Source organism: Lactuca serriola, chromosome 3 (assembly GCF_051521515.1).
Source record: "Lactuca serriola cultivar US96UC23 chromosome 3, Lser_US96UC23_V15, whole genome shotgun sequence".
Lineage (NCBI taxonomy): Eukaryota > Viridiplantae > Streptophyta > Magnoliopsida > Asterales > Asteraceae > Lactuca > Lactuca serriola.
Genome location: NC_136410.1, coordinates 44243577 through 44263562, shown reverse-complemented (window position 1 = coordinate 44263562; position 19986 = coordinate 44243577). Strand labels below are relative to the sequence as shown.

At 28.9% G+C, this 19986-nt stretch overlaps 1 protein-coding gene across 1 annotated transcript; it reads left to right on the top strand.

Moving 5' to 3' along the window:
- The first annotated feature begins 12874 nt into the window (after nt 1–12874).
- On the top strand, nt 12875–14106 carry LOC145092082 (GRAM domain family protein). Its single transcript, XM_079029975.1, has 3 exons — nt 12875–13279; nt 13365–13642; nt 13725–14106. The coding sequence occupies exons 1-3, from the start codon at nt 12979–12981 to the stop codon at nt 13926–13928; spliced, it is 783 nt and encodes a 260-aa protein (XP_078886101.1). The 5' UTR covers nt 12875–12978; the 3' UTR covers nt 13929–14106.
- The last annotated feature ends 5880 nt before the right edge of the window (nt 14107–19986 follow it).

Genomic DNA, 19986 nt, shown 5'->3' with positions numbered 1-19986 from the left:
CATATCATGTCAGCATGCTACGTCATCAAAACTGACACGTCATCATGCCACGTCAGCATGCAACCTGGTTAACCGGTCAAGTGGTCAGAATTGTAACAAATTGGAAAACACAGTGTCAAAATTGACACAAAAAAAAACACAGTATCAAAATCGAATTTCTGTATAAAAAGAGTGTTTTTTGTGTCATTTACCCAAATAACAATGTATTATGATTGTGGAATGTTGATCATTCGATTGCAGCCTTTTCTTCTTCTTCTTCTTGAATCTTGACTTAAACCCATTTCTTCTTGTTCTTGAGTCTTGATTGTTGAATATCAATTTCATAGTCGATTTCAAAAGATTATAAAGTCGATTATATTAGGAGTCGACTGCAATCAGCCATTTGGATTAGGAATTGAATTGGGAAGTTGAAGTAGAACGTCTAACAGTCTAACTCCTCGACTCCTATATGTGAAGATTGATAAATGTATCATTACTTATAAATAATTAATTTATATTTCAAAATTTTAGGGGACGGGTCATAAACGGATCAGATCGATAGTGATTCATATCTGACCCTTTTAATAAAAGGGTTAACGGGTATAGGTCGGTTACAGGTAAACGAATCATAAAATATAGTCCAAACTCATTAATTTTGCACGGATTTGAAGCGGATCAGGGTCAAAAGTCGCTCCATTGTCAGGTCTAAATATAAGATACATTATCATAAAGGTGTCGCACACATTATTAAGCACGATGTTTAACACACATTTGAATATCATTTATTGCCTTATAATTAAATAACTTTAAATAAATAAAATTTATATATCAAGTAAATGATAAATTTAGTCATTTTGAGAGAGGGTGATTGTTGGTAGCAACGTAACAACACCTTTGTTCCACAAAAAAAAATAATAATAATAAATAATAATAATAAATCAACCAAGTAAGCCACCGCCACCGGATAGTCGGAATGTTCACTTGATTTAGAGAACCATGTTCTCATTACATACGGACATAGTTCAGTAACATTTTAAATTAATATTCAAATTAATAGGAACACTTGGTGAAAAGCAGTAACAGGCCATAACATGAGGATTTGATAGATTGAAGCAGCAACCACTTAATCAGAAGCACCACCCATTTTTTGAATATGAACATTTGATAAAGTACTCCTTAAATGATATAATATCAATTTAAAACTACCATATAAAATACAATAACATAACACAAAAATATATAAAATATGTTGTTGGAGTATATAAAAATTAGAGTAGATGCTTATAATAAATAAACATACAAAAATATGTTAGTTATTTTTTGAAATAAGCAGTAAAGGGGATGTTTTTTTTCAAAATATTTCTTGACAATGTTCAACCCATTAATGGATAACTATTTCTTAAATAGATGTACCTTGGAATTGTCGTATTGAATAGTTGGTATTGAATAGATAACTGTAGAAATCAGTCAATGAATCCACCGACAACATGATGAAGATCCAACTGAAGTTCTCTTGTTTCCTAGCACGATTGTTAATGCAATCAAACCTCACCACCTTCACATAGATTCTCTTCATGCCACAAACCTACAAATATTATGCAATTTGAATTTTAAACACGATAGAATGAAAATGGATGCAAAAAGGATCGAGAATTCTAAAAGCGTACTTGACACGAACAGTTGATGCTCCCAAGGACTCAGGAGAGGTGATCTTGAATCTGGAATGAAATAAAAACCAAACACTTAAATGGTAAAGAGAAAAAGATCAATTTACATTGTAAATCAAGGTTTGTAAATGTATTTCATTTGCCTCTGTTATTTCATACATCTGTAAAAATAACTAAGAGCCAAATAAATCTTAAAAAACACAATATGCACAAATTAAATATGATCAAATAAAAAAAAGCAATGAGGATATAAGTGAGAGACACGGTATGGTCAAAATGTGTGATGATGGGTAAACTTTAATTGATTGTAATTAATGGAAAAGAAAATATAAACCCGTGTTTATCAATCCATAGTCATATAGTATGTTTATTAAACCACCGTACATGACCTTTTTCCCCTATCTTATTCATTTCTTCATCTTCCTTTCTTCAACAAACCCTGCATTCAAGTACCCACAAAGCTTTAGAAATTTACAAAATCCTCCTAAGAACAAATAAATCATAATAAGAAATGCAGAAGATAATGGGGTATTGGAACTTAAAGAAGTAATGCAAAACCAATATAATCACAGTAAGTAATTAACTATATTAAACACAAAAGGAACAAAAAATGACTTCAACTTTATTTCGATTTACAAAGTTATCTTCACAATAAGATCCAAAAGAATATTGAACAAAATCAAAGAAAGTAACGAACCTTCTTGTTAGGTGTTTGTTCTTCCAACCATCATTTGCTGGATCAAGATCAAAGAATACCAACATAGCTATCCAGCATCAATGTTCTTGGTATGACACATCTTATTGCTCTGATACTATGATCTACCTTATAGATACAAAAACAAAATGTAAAATGTAAAGAAAATTGACGAAAATAAAAGATCATAGAAAAATAGAACTTTAGCTGTGGATTTTCATCCGACTTTATCTTGAGGGTACTCCACTATTTCAATAGTTTCTCGCTCTAATACATGTAAACACACATATACACAATTAAAGTATTTCTTAGAGATTATCAAAGAGGGAGGGAAGTCGGTGGTAAGGGAAGAGCACTTAGATTGGGAAATGCATTACGGAAAATCAATTTAGTAGAAAATTTCCATAAATGGTAGAAAATATTAGGTGTTCTTCCTCTAAAGGAGTCATGAACTCTATCGACCGCGACGAAGTCATTGGTAGATGCAATAGAGGTAAGATAGTGATGGTGGTGTTGTGATTTTTTCTTTTTTTTAGAGAGATGAAGATGGGAGAAGAGAAAAGTCAGTGGTTTGTGTTGGTTATATACAATGGTTTTGGGTTTGTTATACCTGATGATACTTTTGGTTTTTAAGGTTTTTGAAGAGCGAGGGAAACGCAGGAGGAAGTCGTTCAAAATAAGATAAATTTGCCTAAATTGGGGGATTAAAGGGGCTGGGTAAAAAATCTCCCTACTTAATAAAAACCTCCCTTAAACGCCACGTGTCTATCTTATACACGATGCCACGTGTCAATACCGAAGAAACTCTTGCACTGTTTTCCCGCTCATTCATTTCTTCAATCGTTAGTAACTCATCTTCTAAAATTAAGCAAATTAGTTTTAATATCTTGGAAATTCTCATAGACTTTCTATGTCCAACCCAAAAAATCAGGCATTTTCATAGCAGAATTTTAAATTTCATATCTTCTTTCTTAGTTGAAATCCTATAAATCAGTAACTAAATCATCGTTTTTTATATGTTGATAATTAAACATCCAAATATACGAAGAAGAAAATTGTTTCCATCTTGTATCGATTACAAATATTCCTCCACCCACAAGCTTTCCCGCATTGGTTTGAAGGGTTTAATCCTAACCTCTAGGATTTGCTTCAACGATTGCATATATTTTGGGTTCTATTTCCTCTTGTGAGTTCTTTCAACTCATTTTATAGAAGAGTTTTTATAGTAATTTTATGAAGTAATAAGAAAACTTTTCATGCAATTTGAACTCTTCCCCTTATTCCTCGTGGATTGCAGGTCATCTCTTCTTCCAAGAAGAGAAACCACCATCGATTTCTACTCATGGTTTGCAGCTTCTTTGCTAATCCACTTAAAAACAATTTTTTATCTTCTCTAATTATTCGGTTTCTTTTCTCCTGTACCCATTCGATTTTGGTTTGGATTCTAAATGGGTTTTCGTTAATGGTATAGTGAGCTAAAGTATGTTTCAGTGTACATAATTTTACTTGGAATAAATATTGTCTTATTTTTTCAATCTTGATGCTTGAGCTTGGGTTTGGAGAATGATTTTAATTGTTTTATAGTTGGTCTTTATTAAGATGCACACCATGTGTTAGATGAAATGCCTTAATGAATCTGGTCCCCTTTTGAACCATTCAAACCACTTAATTTCTATTTTCGATAATGAGATATGATCATTTGAAAGAACTAGAGTAAGATGCATCCCATCTTTTGATGGAAAACGTTAATGAATCTGATCTCTACTAATGGACTTAAAATATTGAACTTTGAAACCACTTAATTAAGAGAGCATGCCTAATATTGTTATTTAGCAGCATGTGTATGATGAAATTTGAACTTGAGCAGATCTCCAATGAAATCAAGGCCACAGAAACAACAATGATGATATAAGGTATGTATGAAGGAAATGGACCAACAAAGATTAGCAATAGCAGCCACCAGTAATTTCACCTCAGTTAAGGTTTTAAGGTTTTGAACACATCAAAGCTGGGGAAAAGGGGAACTCAATGTTGCTACCGAGGTACCATTATTTCTCTTTTCTATTGGTAGTACAAAATACCTCATTATATTTATTGTAATAAAGAAAAATAAAAATGTAATACAAATTCAGTTATAAGTAAAAACTTTAAAAAAATCATTTTTTTATCATTGAGTAGGGTGTGGAAAGGCGAATTCATTGATTTTGGATATTAGTTTTCATATTCAAATAACATCACATGAATCTCAGGGGTCACGTTTAGTTAGAAAAAAAATATTACTGGTAAAAGATATTATAAGAGATATTATAGTGACGTTGGTTTTAATATGAGAATGTTTATATTATTTCTCCAATTGTGGTTCACAAATTGCATTTAACTCTCAAAATTAGGTAAATTGATTTTAACTCATGAAAATGGATTTCAATATATATTTTGTTATTAATATATTAGTTTGATTAAACTAGCTTTCATCCACAATTGAATTTATTATTCAAGGAATAGGTATTTAACAAGGTCAATATTTCTTTAATGTATTAAAATTATTTTACTGCACATTTAAGTAGTAATGATATTATTATTACAAGTGTTTTTAATGCATGTTAAATTATTTATGATACCGATGTTACTTCAGTTATTTATCTAAGAATCACCCTATTTATTGGAACATGATTTTATATATGCAGGAGAATTGATATCGTATTGTTGATAAGAAACACCCTTTGTTTATTTGTTCGACGCTTTTCCCCAATTAATATTGTGTATAACAAAAAGAAACTTATATTTTATTTCTGATTCTTTTAGATTTCTTGAATTTTAGCCAATTTTTAGAGGGTATTGATCCATGGGAAAGAACTATTCTATGATAAGGAAAAGAAATGAGAAGTACATAGCTATTCCTTGCATATATCCATTTTTTTATATATATTTTTATTCTCTGAAATTGAATTTGTGGATGTTGTTTATATTTGTTTGCTGTTATTATCGCAACCATAAATGATGTAGAAAATGGGACTTTCCCTAAAATTTCTACATTTCATATTTATAGGGATTTAGGTTGACAAAACATAGTTTGTAGAGGTCACTCAGTATCCAAATTGTGCCTAAAAGAAATGCTTTGAACTTTTTAATTTATAAAATTTCATTTATTTGGTTATAAACGTCATATGTTTATAATTTTCTAGCCAATAAGTATCACAATGAATCTTGACTATCCCAAGTGTTTCTATTCAGTAATAGCATCATACTTTCATTTATTTGTGCATTATAACATTCTACTTTCATTCATTTCTTTTACAACACCTAACTTTCAAACATTATTTTTTCAGTTGCATCAGTTATTTGTTTGGTTTATCAAATTTTTGTTTCTTTCATTTTTTCATATAATAGCAACGTACTGTCAAAAGTATGGTTGGTGGGGAATCATACCTGATAGGGAAGCAATTTGTTTTTTTTTCTATAATGAAAATGTACTTTTATCCATTTATATATAGATAACATATTAATAAACTTAAAATTCAAACTTTGTTTAAAGGCAAGTACTTAAAAAGTTTGTAATTTGAAAATTTTAGGTTTGGAAAGTTTAGTAGAATTGTGATTGGAAGTGTTTGCTAAATCTGCAATGGCACCATTATGTAAATTTTTTTAACATAGGGATTGTTTTCAAAATTTGTGTTACACAGGGGTTGTTTTGTCAATTGAATAACATATGGATCAAATTTCACTTAATTTATTAAGACAATAGCTGTTTTGTAAATTTAGTAACCCATGGGCTATTCTGTCAATTTATTAACATAGGGAGCATTTATGTATTTATTTTAGCAATGTACTATAAAATACATTAATATTTTTAGAGTAGAATAGTTAAAAGTTAACTAAAATTGTAACCCATGGGCTATTTTGTAACATATGACTCTTTTATAACACATGGGTTGTTCTGCAAATTTAGTAATACAGTTGTTGTTTTGTCAATTGAGTGACAAAGAGAGTAATTATGTAATTTTTAGCAATGTATTATTTTAGTGTAGAATTGTTTAAAGTTAACTAAAAATTGTAACACAGAACTATGTTGTAAAGTTAGTAGTACAGGGACCATTGTGTTAATATATTAACTTAGGGACCAAATTTTATTAACACATGGATAATTCTATGAAATATTTAATTTAAATAATATTTTTTCTCCGGTGATTCGCAATTTATTGTCAGTTTGTTGGGTGATTATGCTTACAAAATACAAAACTATATTGATAACAATCCACACTTTTTGTATCACCGGTGAAATCACTATTTTCACGAAAAAAATAATAATTTTTATGATGATATTTGTGTATAAAAAAGTTTGATTTATAAATATTTTTTATAATATTATTATTTATATCAATTTTATTTATTATTAGTATATGACCATTACTTCCCCATTTGAATATATAATTGTTTTATTTTATGTACTTATTTATCTTATATTACAATATATTTTAAATTTCATATAATGTCATTTTCATGAATATTTGTATTTTTTTATAGTGATATTCATACTTTTATTCCATTATACAAACTCATAATTTTCTATCTACAAATACAAATTCTTGACCGGATATTCAAACGATTATGATTTTATAGTTTCAACCTATCATCGTATCATTATTAAATTACAGACAAAACAACTATATTTATAATTTATTTATCTTTTTATTACCATTGGTCAATAATTAACTTATAATTTAATTAAAATTATTTTTATCTTTCTCATCCGTGGTGCCCACGGGCTATAACCTAGTCAGTGAATAAATTACTCCTGTCAAATTGCACATTTAGTCCTTATTTTTAAAAATTAACTCGGACCATCCCTGTAATATTTGTTTCTCACCATCCCTAACGGACATGAAATGAAATGACTATTTTACCTTTTCTATTTATTTTTATATATATTTTGATTTGTTTATTATTAACAATTAAAAAGAAAAATAAAAAATAAGGTCCACCACCACAAACCCTCAATCTCTACCTTAACCCCACCCATAACCCTCTATCATTTCATCATCTGTGTATCTTCTATTTGAGCTGCCCGAGCTAGAGAAAGATGGGCTGCCGGAGATATCATTGTCATTACTGGAGCTTCTGGAAGAGAGAAATAGAAGAACATCACTTCACTCAACATGCACACCTCCGGTCAGCAACCACCGACCACCTCCATAGGTTCCCCTCTATCCCCTTCTTCAATGTACTCGTTTTCTACCACCACCACCTTTTTCGACACACAACCACCCACTGCTCTTACCTCTAACTACTAAATCTTAGCCACATGTGCAACGCACCCTAAACTACACTTTCTCATTCCCATTCTTTTTCCCCCTTTTTCCTTCTGTCTTCCCAAACCAGACCAAGTCACTTGACCACCCCTGATCATTCAAATCCAACTACCATCGCAAATCTGTCATTGAAAGCTACCCACCACCATCGTTGCACCTCCGATAAACATTCCCAGACGAATCGCCATCGACTCTTACGCTTCGAAACTTGCAACTCCGACCGGTTTCTTCAACTTGAAGTTCGATGATATTCCTCAAATGTTATTCTACCAATCGTGTCAAGGGTTTCTGCTCACCGGGGTTCTAGATTCATTTTTCCGGCAACAAGGGTTTCACAAGATCCATTTTCTGTCAAGGGTTTTACCAGATGCATTCATGTTTACCGGTTTCTGAATCCTTTTGACTAGAGGAATTGTTGGAGATGGAGAATAAACAATGCACATATGGAAATGGTGGAGAAGGCGAATGACTACTCTGCTTCCCGCTTCTGGAGGTCCGATGGGTGATGGGAGCGGCAGAGCACCGGTGATATCATGGTGGTGGATGGCGACATTGTTCAGTGGTGACGACGACTTAATCTTGCCGGAGATAGAGAAGAGAAAAATGAGAGTGATAATAATACTTTGAAGCTTCTGATGGAGTGGATGGGTGATTTAGGGTTCATGAAAGGAAAAATGTGAGAAAGAGGGAAAGAGACAAGGGTGGGCCCAGTTAGTTAATGAATTTTTTAAAATTGTAATTATAATAATAACAAGTTAAAAATAAATCAAAAAAATGTATAAGGACAAAATAGACATTTTATGTCTGGTAAATGATTTTAGGGACGAAGCGTGCAATTTTTAATGTTATAAGGGACGGTCCGAGTTAATTTTTGAAAATAGGGACTAAACGTGCAATTCGTCACATGAACCATGGACGAATCGTGTAATTTACTCAAAATCAGTGGATGAATGGTCAAAAGTCATAGGAACGAATATATATATATATATATATATATATATATATATATATATATATATATATATATATATATATATATATATATATATATGTTTTGTTGTTAGTTATCCGTACTATTAGCTTCATAATTTGGACGTCTTAAAAAATATAATCTACCATAATAAAAGATAATAATTTTGCCACATGTCATTCTATTATGCACTTGGCTACATGTCATTTTGTTATAATTTTGAGATATATTTATTTTTCATTTGTTATTTATCTCAATTTTCGTTTTCAATATATCATTAATTTAGTTTCCATAAATTAAACCTACCATAATGATTATTAATTTTAAATTTTAAATTTTAAATTTCAAATTTAACGTCATATAAATTTACAATTTAAACCTTTGTGTTTACCATTTTGTTATAATTAACTAGTTTAGTATGAGTCTCATAACTAAACTCATAATTTTAATTTATTTATTTTTTGCATGTTTTTTTTCTCATAATTTTTACTTATTTCAATTTTCAAATTCAAATAAATTTACTATTTAATCGTTCTTACTTAGCATTTTGTTTTAATCAACTCGTATAATATATGGGTCTCACAACTAGTATTATTATATTCAATATATTTTTAGAAATAATAAGATTTTTTTATAATGTAGTGTGTGTGTGTGTATATATATATATATATATATATATATATATATATATATATATATATATATATTCAAATGTTTCCAACAACTATTGTGTGCATGAGTTGACAAATCAAAATTTAGGAAAAAAAGAAATAATTAATTAAATTGATAAGGGTAAATTAGTAATATTACATATATCTATTAATTAATATCCAAAATTATCCATTTATTTAAGGGATCAGTTTTTATTTATCTATTAAAACTTTAATCAATCATTTCATCGTCAGTCATCGACGCTACAACCACTTCTTCATCATTCATCTTCGTTTTCAATTGTCTTCCTCCACATCTCTGTTGTTGGCCACCATCGTCTTCAAGCCGACCACCCTCCTCTAATGGAAACGTTTCCGACAACCTTTGTGATTCCTCTAACGGAAACGTCTCTATAACCTTAGTCCGACCGATTTCTATACAACCATCATCGTGATCTCCATTATTATTGGTTTAGTTTATGCATAAAACAACAAAATATTGATGAATTGAACACCAAAGTACTGAATGTATGTACTCGTGTTCCTATTTATTTTATTCGTGTTCCTGTATATTTTATAAGGATAAATATTTGTCGAGCGACTCTCCTTTATTGAATTAAGGACGACTGTTGTGTTTAGTGACTTTGTACGCATGAATTAAGTTTTCATAAAATGTTTGTGATGAAAATTCATACATACGGTAAAATATTTCTTATTTTTAAATGATTCTCAAATACTTATTACCTCCATTAATGGTTTATTTATTGTTTTTATATTGTTGATTGTTTTTCATTTTTAATTGCTAGTTTATTGTTTACCTTTTTATTTATTTATGAAATAGGTTATAAATCTTAGTACTTATTTGTTTATTGTGTCAAGGTAGGATTGTTTGTAAAAGGGTTTGATCCGAAGAAGCTTCAATGAAAAAATTATCTAATTTAATAGCAAGTTGTTGTGTTTATGAATTGGGATCTCCATAATAAGTCATGTTTATGATGTATTTGGTTATAAATTATGATTTTTTTTTCTTGCTGTCCTATCAGGTTTCTTCATTCTGGACATGTTTAGGTCTTTTTCGTAAAGGGAACTCGTGTAAAGTTTGGTATTCTACCAATACAATTTATAATTAATATTATTTTAAACCTCCAAGTTCTCATAGAATGAGAAAACACAATATTCTTTTAGAATGAGGTTAGTAACACTCATCAATTTGATGTCTATTATTTTGACAAAATTCGATTTCAATCTCCTTATTTGTCAAGGTAGGAAAAGTAAAAAACATTTTGTGATGCATTTTTGTCATATAGAAGAAAATAATATGATTTAAGTGTATTCTGTGATGTATTTTGTCAGAATTTATTTGTATAAATGCATTATGTCAGAATGTTTGTTGACAGGTATATTGCTTGACTGGTAACAATAACGAGTAATGCACGTTATTCTTTTTAGAATGTCTTCAAGAAGGAATCAAATATTGATTATATCAGAGAAAGATTTAGAATGGAGTTAAAAAAAACAAGTATATATGCGAAGAATTACATTCTTACGACAATACATCATATTTTCATAAGAATAGTCGAAATCAAGTCGATTTTTTAGACAATTGAAGAAGATCAAATGCATTTGTTCAATAATTGTATATTTAAGAATGCAATTTTGTAATAATTTTATTCATTTTTTATGACATTATGTTAGAATATGTGTAATTATATTAAAATGTATAAGGTTGTTATTCTGTAAGAATGTGTATTAATTTGTATTTAATTTCGGATGTATATGAATAGATATAAGAATGTTGTTATTATTCAACTGGGGGGTTCAAAAAAATGATTCTTTAATAATATTTTGACAGAATCACAAAAGATCATTTTAACAAAATAACATTATTATAGAATAAAATTGGTTTATGCATACAAATTACGTTTGAATTTGAATTAATTTAAAAAAAAATAGATTTTTTAAATCAAGAGCATTAATTATCCCCTAAATCTCGAATTTTTCTTTTTTAAATTAGTCTTAATTGACTAAAATACCCTTATAATGAATTTAGATGGTATTTTTGTATTATCTTTAATTTAATAATATTTATTAATCACTTACTTAAAATAACTAAAAATATTTGTCCACAATCAATCGTACATACACACAATAGATAGTATGGACACAATAAGCTAAATATATATACACACAATAGATAGTATGTAAAATTTAGCAAACAAGAAACTTTGTATACTCTTTAAATTTATTGTATCTATATACCAATTTACCCTTTTTTTAGTAACTACGATTCCATAATTTTTGCTTGATAAATTTCATATTTCTCTATTTACTTCTTGAAGATGAACATATTTAACAAGGATTTGTGGAAATTACAACATATTTCTAAAATATTGATTTTTTTTCTAAATTGAAAGAAACATATAGTTTTTAAACAAACAGGTGAATGAGTACTTTCCAAGTCCAAGTCCAAATATGCTGGTTTTGCAACACTAATATGATTAAAAATCAATTTCAATTACAATATTTTATTTTCTTTTGCATTCTGCAAGTTAAATCTGCATAAATTTCAAATATTGGTTTACAACTTATCCTAAATAAGAAACATACTTATATTTTTTTGACAAAAAGTATTTTTAATACAATAAAGCAATTTAACTTAAAATTTTCTTATAAATAGCAACAAAATTTTATATTTTTATCAAAAAAATCCATATACATTATTTTTAACCCAAGACCACAATGTACTTATCTTTTTTAAAAGAAAAAAGTACCGTTAACCCAAAATAGTAAGATAAATATACTTTTAAATAAAAAATAATTGTCTCTAAAAAACTAATTTCTAAAAGAAATTACTCACACCGTTGTTTAACGCGGATAAACGGCTAGTATATAATGTACTTATCTAGTATATATATATATATATATATATATATATATATATATATATATATATAGTTATTTATTATTTTACTAAATTGTATTTTACTAGATTAGAATGTATTATCCAATGAAATACTTTACTTTATAAAAGTTTTTTATTTATAAAATATTAAATTATAATATTTATTTTAATAGTTGTTTATAAACTTAAACTCTCAATCAAACAAATTTTTGTTTAGATTTGACTAATATTCATATTATATATTTTTTTAAATGTCTTATTTCTTGAAAGCTGAATTGTAAAAATCAATCCGACCGAAATGTAATTTGGTTGGTTCGGATCAGATTTGAATTTAATTTGGACAATTCGAATTTACGTTTTGAAAACCGAAATCAATTTGAATTCACTCGAATGAATCGGATCAAACCGATCCATCCAAATAAACACCTACAAAAAACTTTCTTATTTTAATTTCTTCGGTATGTCGACCATTAGTTTTAAAAAAGTTTGATTTTCGTATGGAAAACTAAAAGAAACATTGGATTTGTTTAATTGAAATATAAGGAATGGAGAATTGTTTTAATGGAATAGATTAGGTTTTAGTTTGGGTCTTGAAGACCGTAGTTTGAAAGAGTTGATAATTGTGACGTGGCGCAAATCCAAGGACTGGATTAGTAAATGTCCCGTGCCATTTTTCTAGAAAACACCAAACCGCCACCTCTTTTCTGAACCTTAATCTAAAAGATAACTTCGACGCGTTCTTGTTTAATATATAAATTTCAATCAGTTCAATCAGCAAACATAAAAACTAATTTAGTTCAAGATTCAATCATGGCAGCAGGATCATCATCTCCTCCAAAAGCAACACCACCACCATCTTCATCAGAGGATACAGAGAAATGGGGAACCCATGTCATGGGACAGCCGGCGAACCCATCTGAACACCCTGACAATCAAAAAGCCGCCTCATGGAACGCCGCCGAGCACCAGCAGTTCCACCACCAGCAATCGCCGTATCTGATTTACTCTCCCGTCGATAAACCCACCAGCAACCCATTAGAGCCTGTCATCCACTTCTTCAATTCATGGGCCACCAAGGCAGACACCATCTCCCGCAACATCTGGCACAACTGTACACATTCTCATCTTCTTCTTTTTCCCTTTAAATATTTGATTAAACGAAATCAAGTTTACTGATTAATGAGATTTGATTGCAGTGAAAACAGGGCCGTCGGTGACCGGAGCAGCGTGGGGTAAAGTGAACTTAACGGCGAAGGCAATCACGGAGGGTGGATTCGAGTCAATGTTTAAACAGATCTTCTCACCTTCTGATCCAAACGAGAAGCTGAAGAAAACTTTCGCATGTTATCTTTCAACATCCACCGGCCCTGTCGCCGGAACGATCTATCTATCCACTGCTCGTATCGCCTTTTGCAGCGATCGGCCGTTGTGCTTCACGGCACCTTCCGGCCAAGAAACCTGGAGCTACTACAAGGTATTAAAACGAATCCCTTCTTGAATACCAATTGAATACGGGATTTGTAGTTCAATTATGTTTCTAATTTTTAATGAAACAGGTTATTATACCATTGGGGAATCTTGGAGCTGTGAATCCGGTGACGATGAGGGAGAAATCGTCGGAGAGATACATACAGATAGTTACGGTTGATGGTCATGATTTCTGGTTCATGGGATTTGTGAACTATGAGAAAGCTTCGATGCATCTTATGAACAGCTTATCGGAATTCAATGGAAGAGTGGCAGCAGCTGGTGATGTCTAACTTGATGCGGTTTTGAGATTCTTGTTGTTCGATGTATAAGACTATATGTAGATCGCCGGAAATTTGTTTGTATTGTTTGTTTGTATCTAATTACGGCTGTATTTATTTCCGTGTGTATTTTGAATGTCAATTTAGATTTGATTAGTAATTATAGAAATATTTTTGTGGATTTTAGAAATTAATTCTATTTAGAAATACTTTTGGATTTTAGAAATATTTTGAATGTATATTTGGATTTATTAGTAACAACTAGTTGTGAGACCCGTATATTAGATAAAATAAAAAAATTAAATATGAAGGTTAAAAAAAAGCTATTTAAATTTAAAATGAAACATATTTAATAATATGAGTTGTAATATTGTAATTTAATTATTATTTTCAAATAAGGCAATTAATAATTGAGGTTTAAATATTATGTGTTAATTAAAAAAAGATAAACAATGAGAAAATGACACATGAAAAAAACATTTATTCAAAAATACCAAAAAATGACATGACATGTGGCAAAATTATTTTCATTTATTAGGGAGGATGTGATATCATCCTCTAAAGATATTTATAAATTTCTATAAAAAATATTTATTAATTTTTTTATTAGGTAGGGATCATTTTTATATTTTTTTAAATATATTAACCGTTTCTAAAAAAATTATACAAATCTTTTTTATAAACTACAAGAACGTTTTTTGTTATTTATTTGTAATATATGGACTAAACCTCCTAATATATAAAAATCTTAAACATATTTATAAATAAATAAATAAGAAAAAAAAACTAAGTGTAAGGACTTTATAAATAATAATAATAATAATAATAATAATAATAATAATAATAATAATAATAATGGCTTTGTAAATTAAATGAACATACTTTGTAATTTATTTTCAATAAAAGGACCAACCATACCAACATTTTTAATGTTATGATCAAAATGAATATCACACATAAAAAATGACCAAAGTTGTAAATATTTTTAACTCATATAGAATCAGAATGACAAACTATATTGTTCATTTCCAATTCAAATTAGACGTATAATAATTTGGGGTGAGATCAAACTTGGCAACATACGAAAGTCTATGAATAAAACCTACGCAAGAAAATGACCAAAGTTGTAAATATTTTTAACTCATATAGAATCAGAATGACAAACTATATTGTTCATTTCCAATTCAAATTAGACGTATAATAATTTGGGGTGAGATCAAACTTGGCAACATACGAAAGTCTATGAATAAAACCTATGCAAGGGCAAATGACATAAAAGCTTTTAAATTTTCATAAAAATGTCGGTTTTACCCTTTGATGTGTTTTATGTCAAGTAAAACCAGATGTATTGTTTAATTTCTTCATTTATTCCCTTTTAGCCGGTTTTCAGATAACCTACCGGTTATCTGATAACAGTAAAACCCTTGAATTTCAAAAAATATTTGGATTTACCCATAAGTTTTGAAAAATGTTCGGTTTACCCTTACTTTGATTATTATTATTATTATTATTATTATTATTATTATTATTATTATTAATACATTTTTAAATGTATAAAAATATTTTTATTAATATAAATATATTTTTAAAAACATATATACTTGTATTTAGTATTTATACACATTGTAAAGCCTATGTATTCCTTTAAAAACACACACACACAAATATATATATATATATATATATATATATATATATATATATATATATTAGGCATAAATATATATTTATTTCATAGAAAAATATATTGTATACATATAAATACATATTTATAAGGTTTATATTGTATATAAGATATAGTTATATGTATTTGTATATGTTACTAAGTATAAATATGTATTTAATTCATATTTTTATGCATATGATAGTTTTTATATAAAATAAATACATATTTATTTCTATTAAATACAAATAAAAATATTTTTAAATATACAAATATGTTTTAAAATGTATAAATATGTTTTTTATTTGTATTTAATAGATATATTTATCATTATTTAATTGTATTTAATAGATATGAAAATATATTACTTGGTATAAAAACTATGGATGTTGTTAATTACACCTGAAACGACTCTTAAACAAGTCAAAACCACTTTATTTTTATAATTCTAACCAAACCCGTTAATGTTAACCCATCATGATATAAAGAAATTTTACATTCATGATCCCTTATGTTTTACATTGTTTTCGATTTTCGGTTTTAGAATATTCATAATCCATCGTATATTAACAAACTTTATATGGTATTTTATTTTACATTATTTTTTATTCTAATCCTTTATATTATTTAATATAAATAAACAACATGTACGATCCTTAGTTTCATATTATTTTTAATATAAATCATATATTTGTATTAATATAAAATATAATGGCAATATATATATATATATATATATATATATATATATATATATATATATATATATATATATATATATATAGAGAGAGAGAGAGAGAGAGAGAGAGATAGAGAGAGAAAGAGAGAGAGGTAAGTTCAATTGAGAAAATAAAAAAAGGTTGAGAATGGGGGAATCGTTCTCAGCCACTCATTTATTTTTGTCGCAAAAACCTTTGTTGTACCAGCGAAAATGGATAAGGAATACACATGTGTTTCCAACAAAACATGTTCCCTTAAACTATGCAAATCATTACCTTAATATATACAAAAACATAGTTTTTTTTTTTTAATTTTTAAGAAGCTATTTATATCAAAAAATGGTTTTAAATATACCAAAATTCATGATTTTTTATTCTCTACAGATTGACATCCATATTGATATACTTTTAAGATAAAATAATTTTTTTTATATTATCAGCTATTGTTATTCATAAATCAATAAAAATGCATCAGATTTTTACTACAGTTCATTCGTTATTCACTTATGAATAAAAATATATAATTAATTTTTTTTACAGTTTAAGTATCATTTATACTACTTATTCATATATGAATAATAAATTAACTGTAACAAAAATCTGATAAATGTTTTATTCATATATGAATATAAAATATGATGACAACTAATACACGTCTTATTCATATATAAATATAATATATGATGAAAGATGATGTAAAAAGTATATTTTAAATAAGAAAACTTTATTGCGTGTCATATTCATATATGAATGATACTTAAACTATAAAAAAAGTTACGAAACGTTTTATTCATAAGTGAATAACGAATATACTGTAATAAAAATCTGATAGATTTTTTTTATTCACTTATGAATAACGAGAGCTGAAACTCTAAAAAAATAAATTTTTTATTTTATCTTAAAAGTATATCAATATGGATTTTGATATATTTAAAATAATTTATCGATAATAATAGGTTTCTAAAAATTAAAAAAAAAACGAAAAAAAAGTATGTTTTTGTGTATATTAAGGTAATGATTAGCATAGTTTAAGGAAACATGTTTGGTTGGAAAACACATGTTTATCTGTTATCTATTTCCGACGGTACGCTTAAGTGTTTTGTGACAAAATAAATGTGTGGCTGAGAATGATACTCTCATTCTCAACCTTTTTTTTCTCAATTGAACCCTCTCTCTCTCTCTCTCTTTATATATATATATATATATATATATATATATATATATATATATATATATATATATATATATTATTTTTCAAGATATGGGTCTGGTTTTTTTTTCTTATACATATTTTGCGGTGAAATGAAATTCTTTAATAATGTTTTTTCTAACAATAAATAAACACATAAATGTACATGATACAAATGACTAACCATTAATTTGCAATGGACATACTTCAAAAATGATTAAAACACATAAATATATATGTTACTCTCGAATATCGGAATCGACTCCGGAATGGGTTGTCAATTTTTAAAAGATAAAAAAATGGATATTATGTCAGAGTACTCAATTTTCCTAAAATCAATGGGTCTTCGTAAATAAATTAACAAAATAAAATATAAATAAATTATAGACACATGCCATTTGGTTTATGCAATGCACAAGCCACATTCCAAAGGTGCATGATTGCCATCTTTCACGATATGATTGAAAAATTCATGGAGGTTTCCATGGATGACTTCTCGATTTTCGGTTGTTCTCTTGAAGATTGTCTTTCCAACCTTGATCTAATGCTAGCTCGATGTGAAAAGACCAACCTAGTCTTAAATTGGGAAAAAAGTGCCACTTCATGGTCAAAGAAGGAATTGTGTTGGGACACAAAGTCTCAAAATTGGGGATAGAGGTGGATCGAGAAAAAGTCGACACTATAGCTAAATTACCACCTCCAACAAATGTAAAAGGGATGAGAAGTATTTTAGGCCATGCGGGATTTTACCGCCGATTCATTAAAGACTTCTCGAAGATTACAAGACCATTGACTCAACTTCTTTTGGAGGATGTTCTATTTGACTTTTCTAAGGAGTGCCTTGAAGCATTTAATTGTTGAAAGAAAAGTTGACTAGTACCCCTATAATGATTGTTGTTAGGCGTGTCAAACCCAAAAAATAAAGGGGTACGATATACTCCAAAAGAATCCCACTAGATTGCACTAAAAGGTAGTACAAGGCAAGTAAAGTCGATCCACAGAGACACGGGATAATTAGTATATACCTCTTTGCGCAAGGTACTATGGTCACCAACAGTAAAGATGGGGGTTTAGAATGCAATGACTAAACAAACAAATTAAAAACACACGTAATCGGCTAAATGAGTGAATTAAGTTCAGATTTTGTAAGGACTCCAACTTCATGTATGACAATCCAGCAATGTGAATCAAAGATGACAATACATTTTTTTCATTCTATCTAAGTTGGTACTTGAAAGTGTTAACAAGCTCTAACACTTTACATTCACCACATTAATCAATCAAAACAAGTTCTTTGATTAATCCTAACCTTACTAACCTAATCTAAACAAGCTCTTAGAATTTGATTAAAAGATTGCATTAAGCTTATTGTGAATGTTCCCAACAACACCCAATACTCCTCACAAGCTCGGGAGCGTAAGAATGTGTGAAAAGATTTACACTAAATTCATTCATAAGAAATCAATTTAATGTTTGTTAATTAGTTCAATTCACAAAACAATTACGAATTTTGCAAAATGAATAACTTGAATGACCTAACCCTAATTCAAATGGCCAATAAGAATCATTATTAGAATCAAACATTCGATTGAAGTTAAATCAGTTTCACTAGATAGAAATTAAACACAAACATTAGGTCATATGATTTGATTCACAACCAAAAAGTCAAAACATGAAATTGGAGAAGTTAGGGTTCTAGCCACACATGGCTAGAACAAGATTAACAAGTTTAAAAGATGAAATTAAGTGATAAAGTGCTTACAAAGAAGAATTTAAAATGTTTCCAAATGACTAACGGACAAACCCTTGCTAAAACCTTTGAATTCTCCTCTCCAAAAGTGCTCTTATATGCTCTGATATCCCCCAAAATGACCCAATTCTCAACATAAGGAAAATAGGAAAAACTGCCAAAAAGCAGTTTTTAAGTCGAACACGGCCCATGTCGATATAGAGTAAATCAACACGTGCCATGTTGAGTGAAAACACACCCTTCAATCCTCGATTCCAACTCTAAAGTATGATGCTAAAAAATGTTCATATGGACCAACATGCCCCGTGTCCAAATAGGCCAAATGAACACGGGTCGTGTTCAGTGAAGTCAAAGTGCCTGGAATGGTCAAACCCAACACGCCCCGTGTAGCCCTCTGGATGCTCCTCCAAACTTGATTTTCCTAGTTCTTCCATTTTTTTGCTTGATCATCCCGCAATCTTTACCAACGCTCCCCGGCACCTCCAAAAGCGCGCTCCAACCTCCGGTTTACCTGAAAATGACATTAAAGAGTGCAAATAAGGTTGTTCCAGGAATTAACCTAAATATGATGAAATGCAATAAAAGCAAAGAACCATTATGATAGAAACATACATAAAAATGGCTAAAGGTTGTGCAAAAAAGTGCACAAAATGCACCTAATAATTGCCCTAGATTGGAGTCTTCCTTTTGAGCTGATGTGTGATGCTAGTGACTATGCAGTTGGAGTTGTTTTGGGACAAAGGGTTGAC

What these genes read in the sequence shown, in the direction of transcription:
- LOC145092082 (XM_079029975.1), top strand. Translation starts at nt 12,979, where the DNA reads ATGGCAGCAGGATCATCATCTCCTCCAAAAGCAACACCACCACCATCT. An exon ending in CCGCAACATCTGGCACAACT is followed by an intron (nt 13,280 to 13,364) that starts GTACACATTCTC and finishes ATTTGATTGCAG; the next exon opens with TGAAAACAGGGCCGTCGGTG. An exon ending in AAACCTGGAGCTACTACAAG is followed by an intron (nt 13,643 to 13,724) that starts GTATTAAAACGA and finishes TTAATGAAACAG; the next exon opens with GTTATTATACCATTGGGGAA.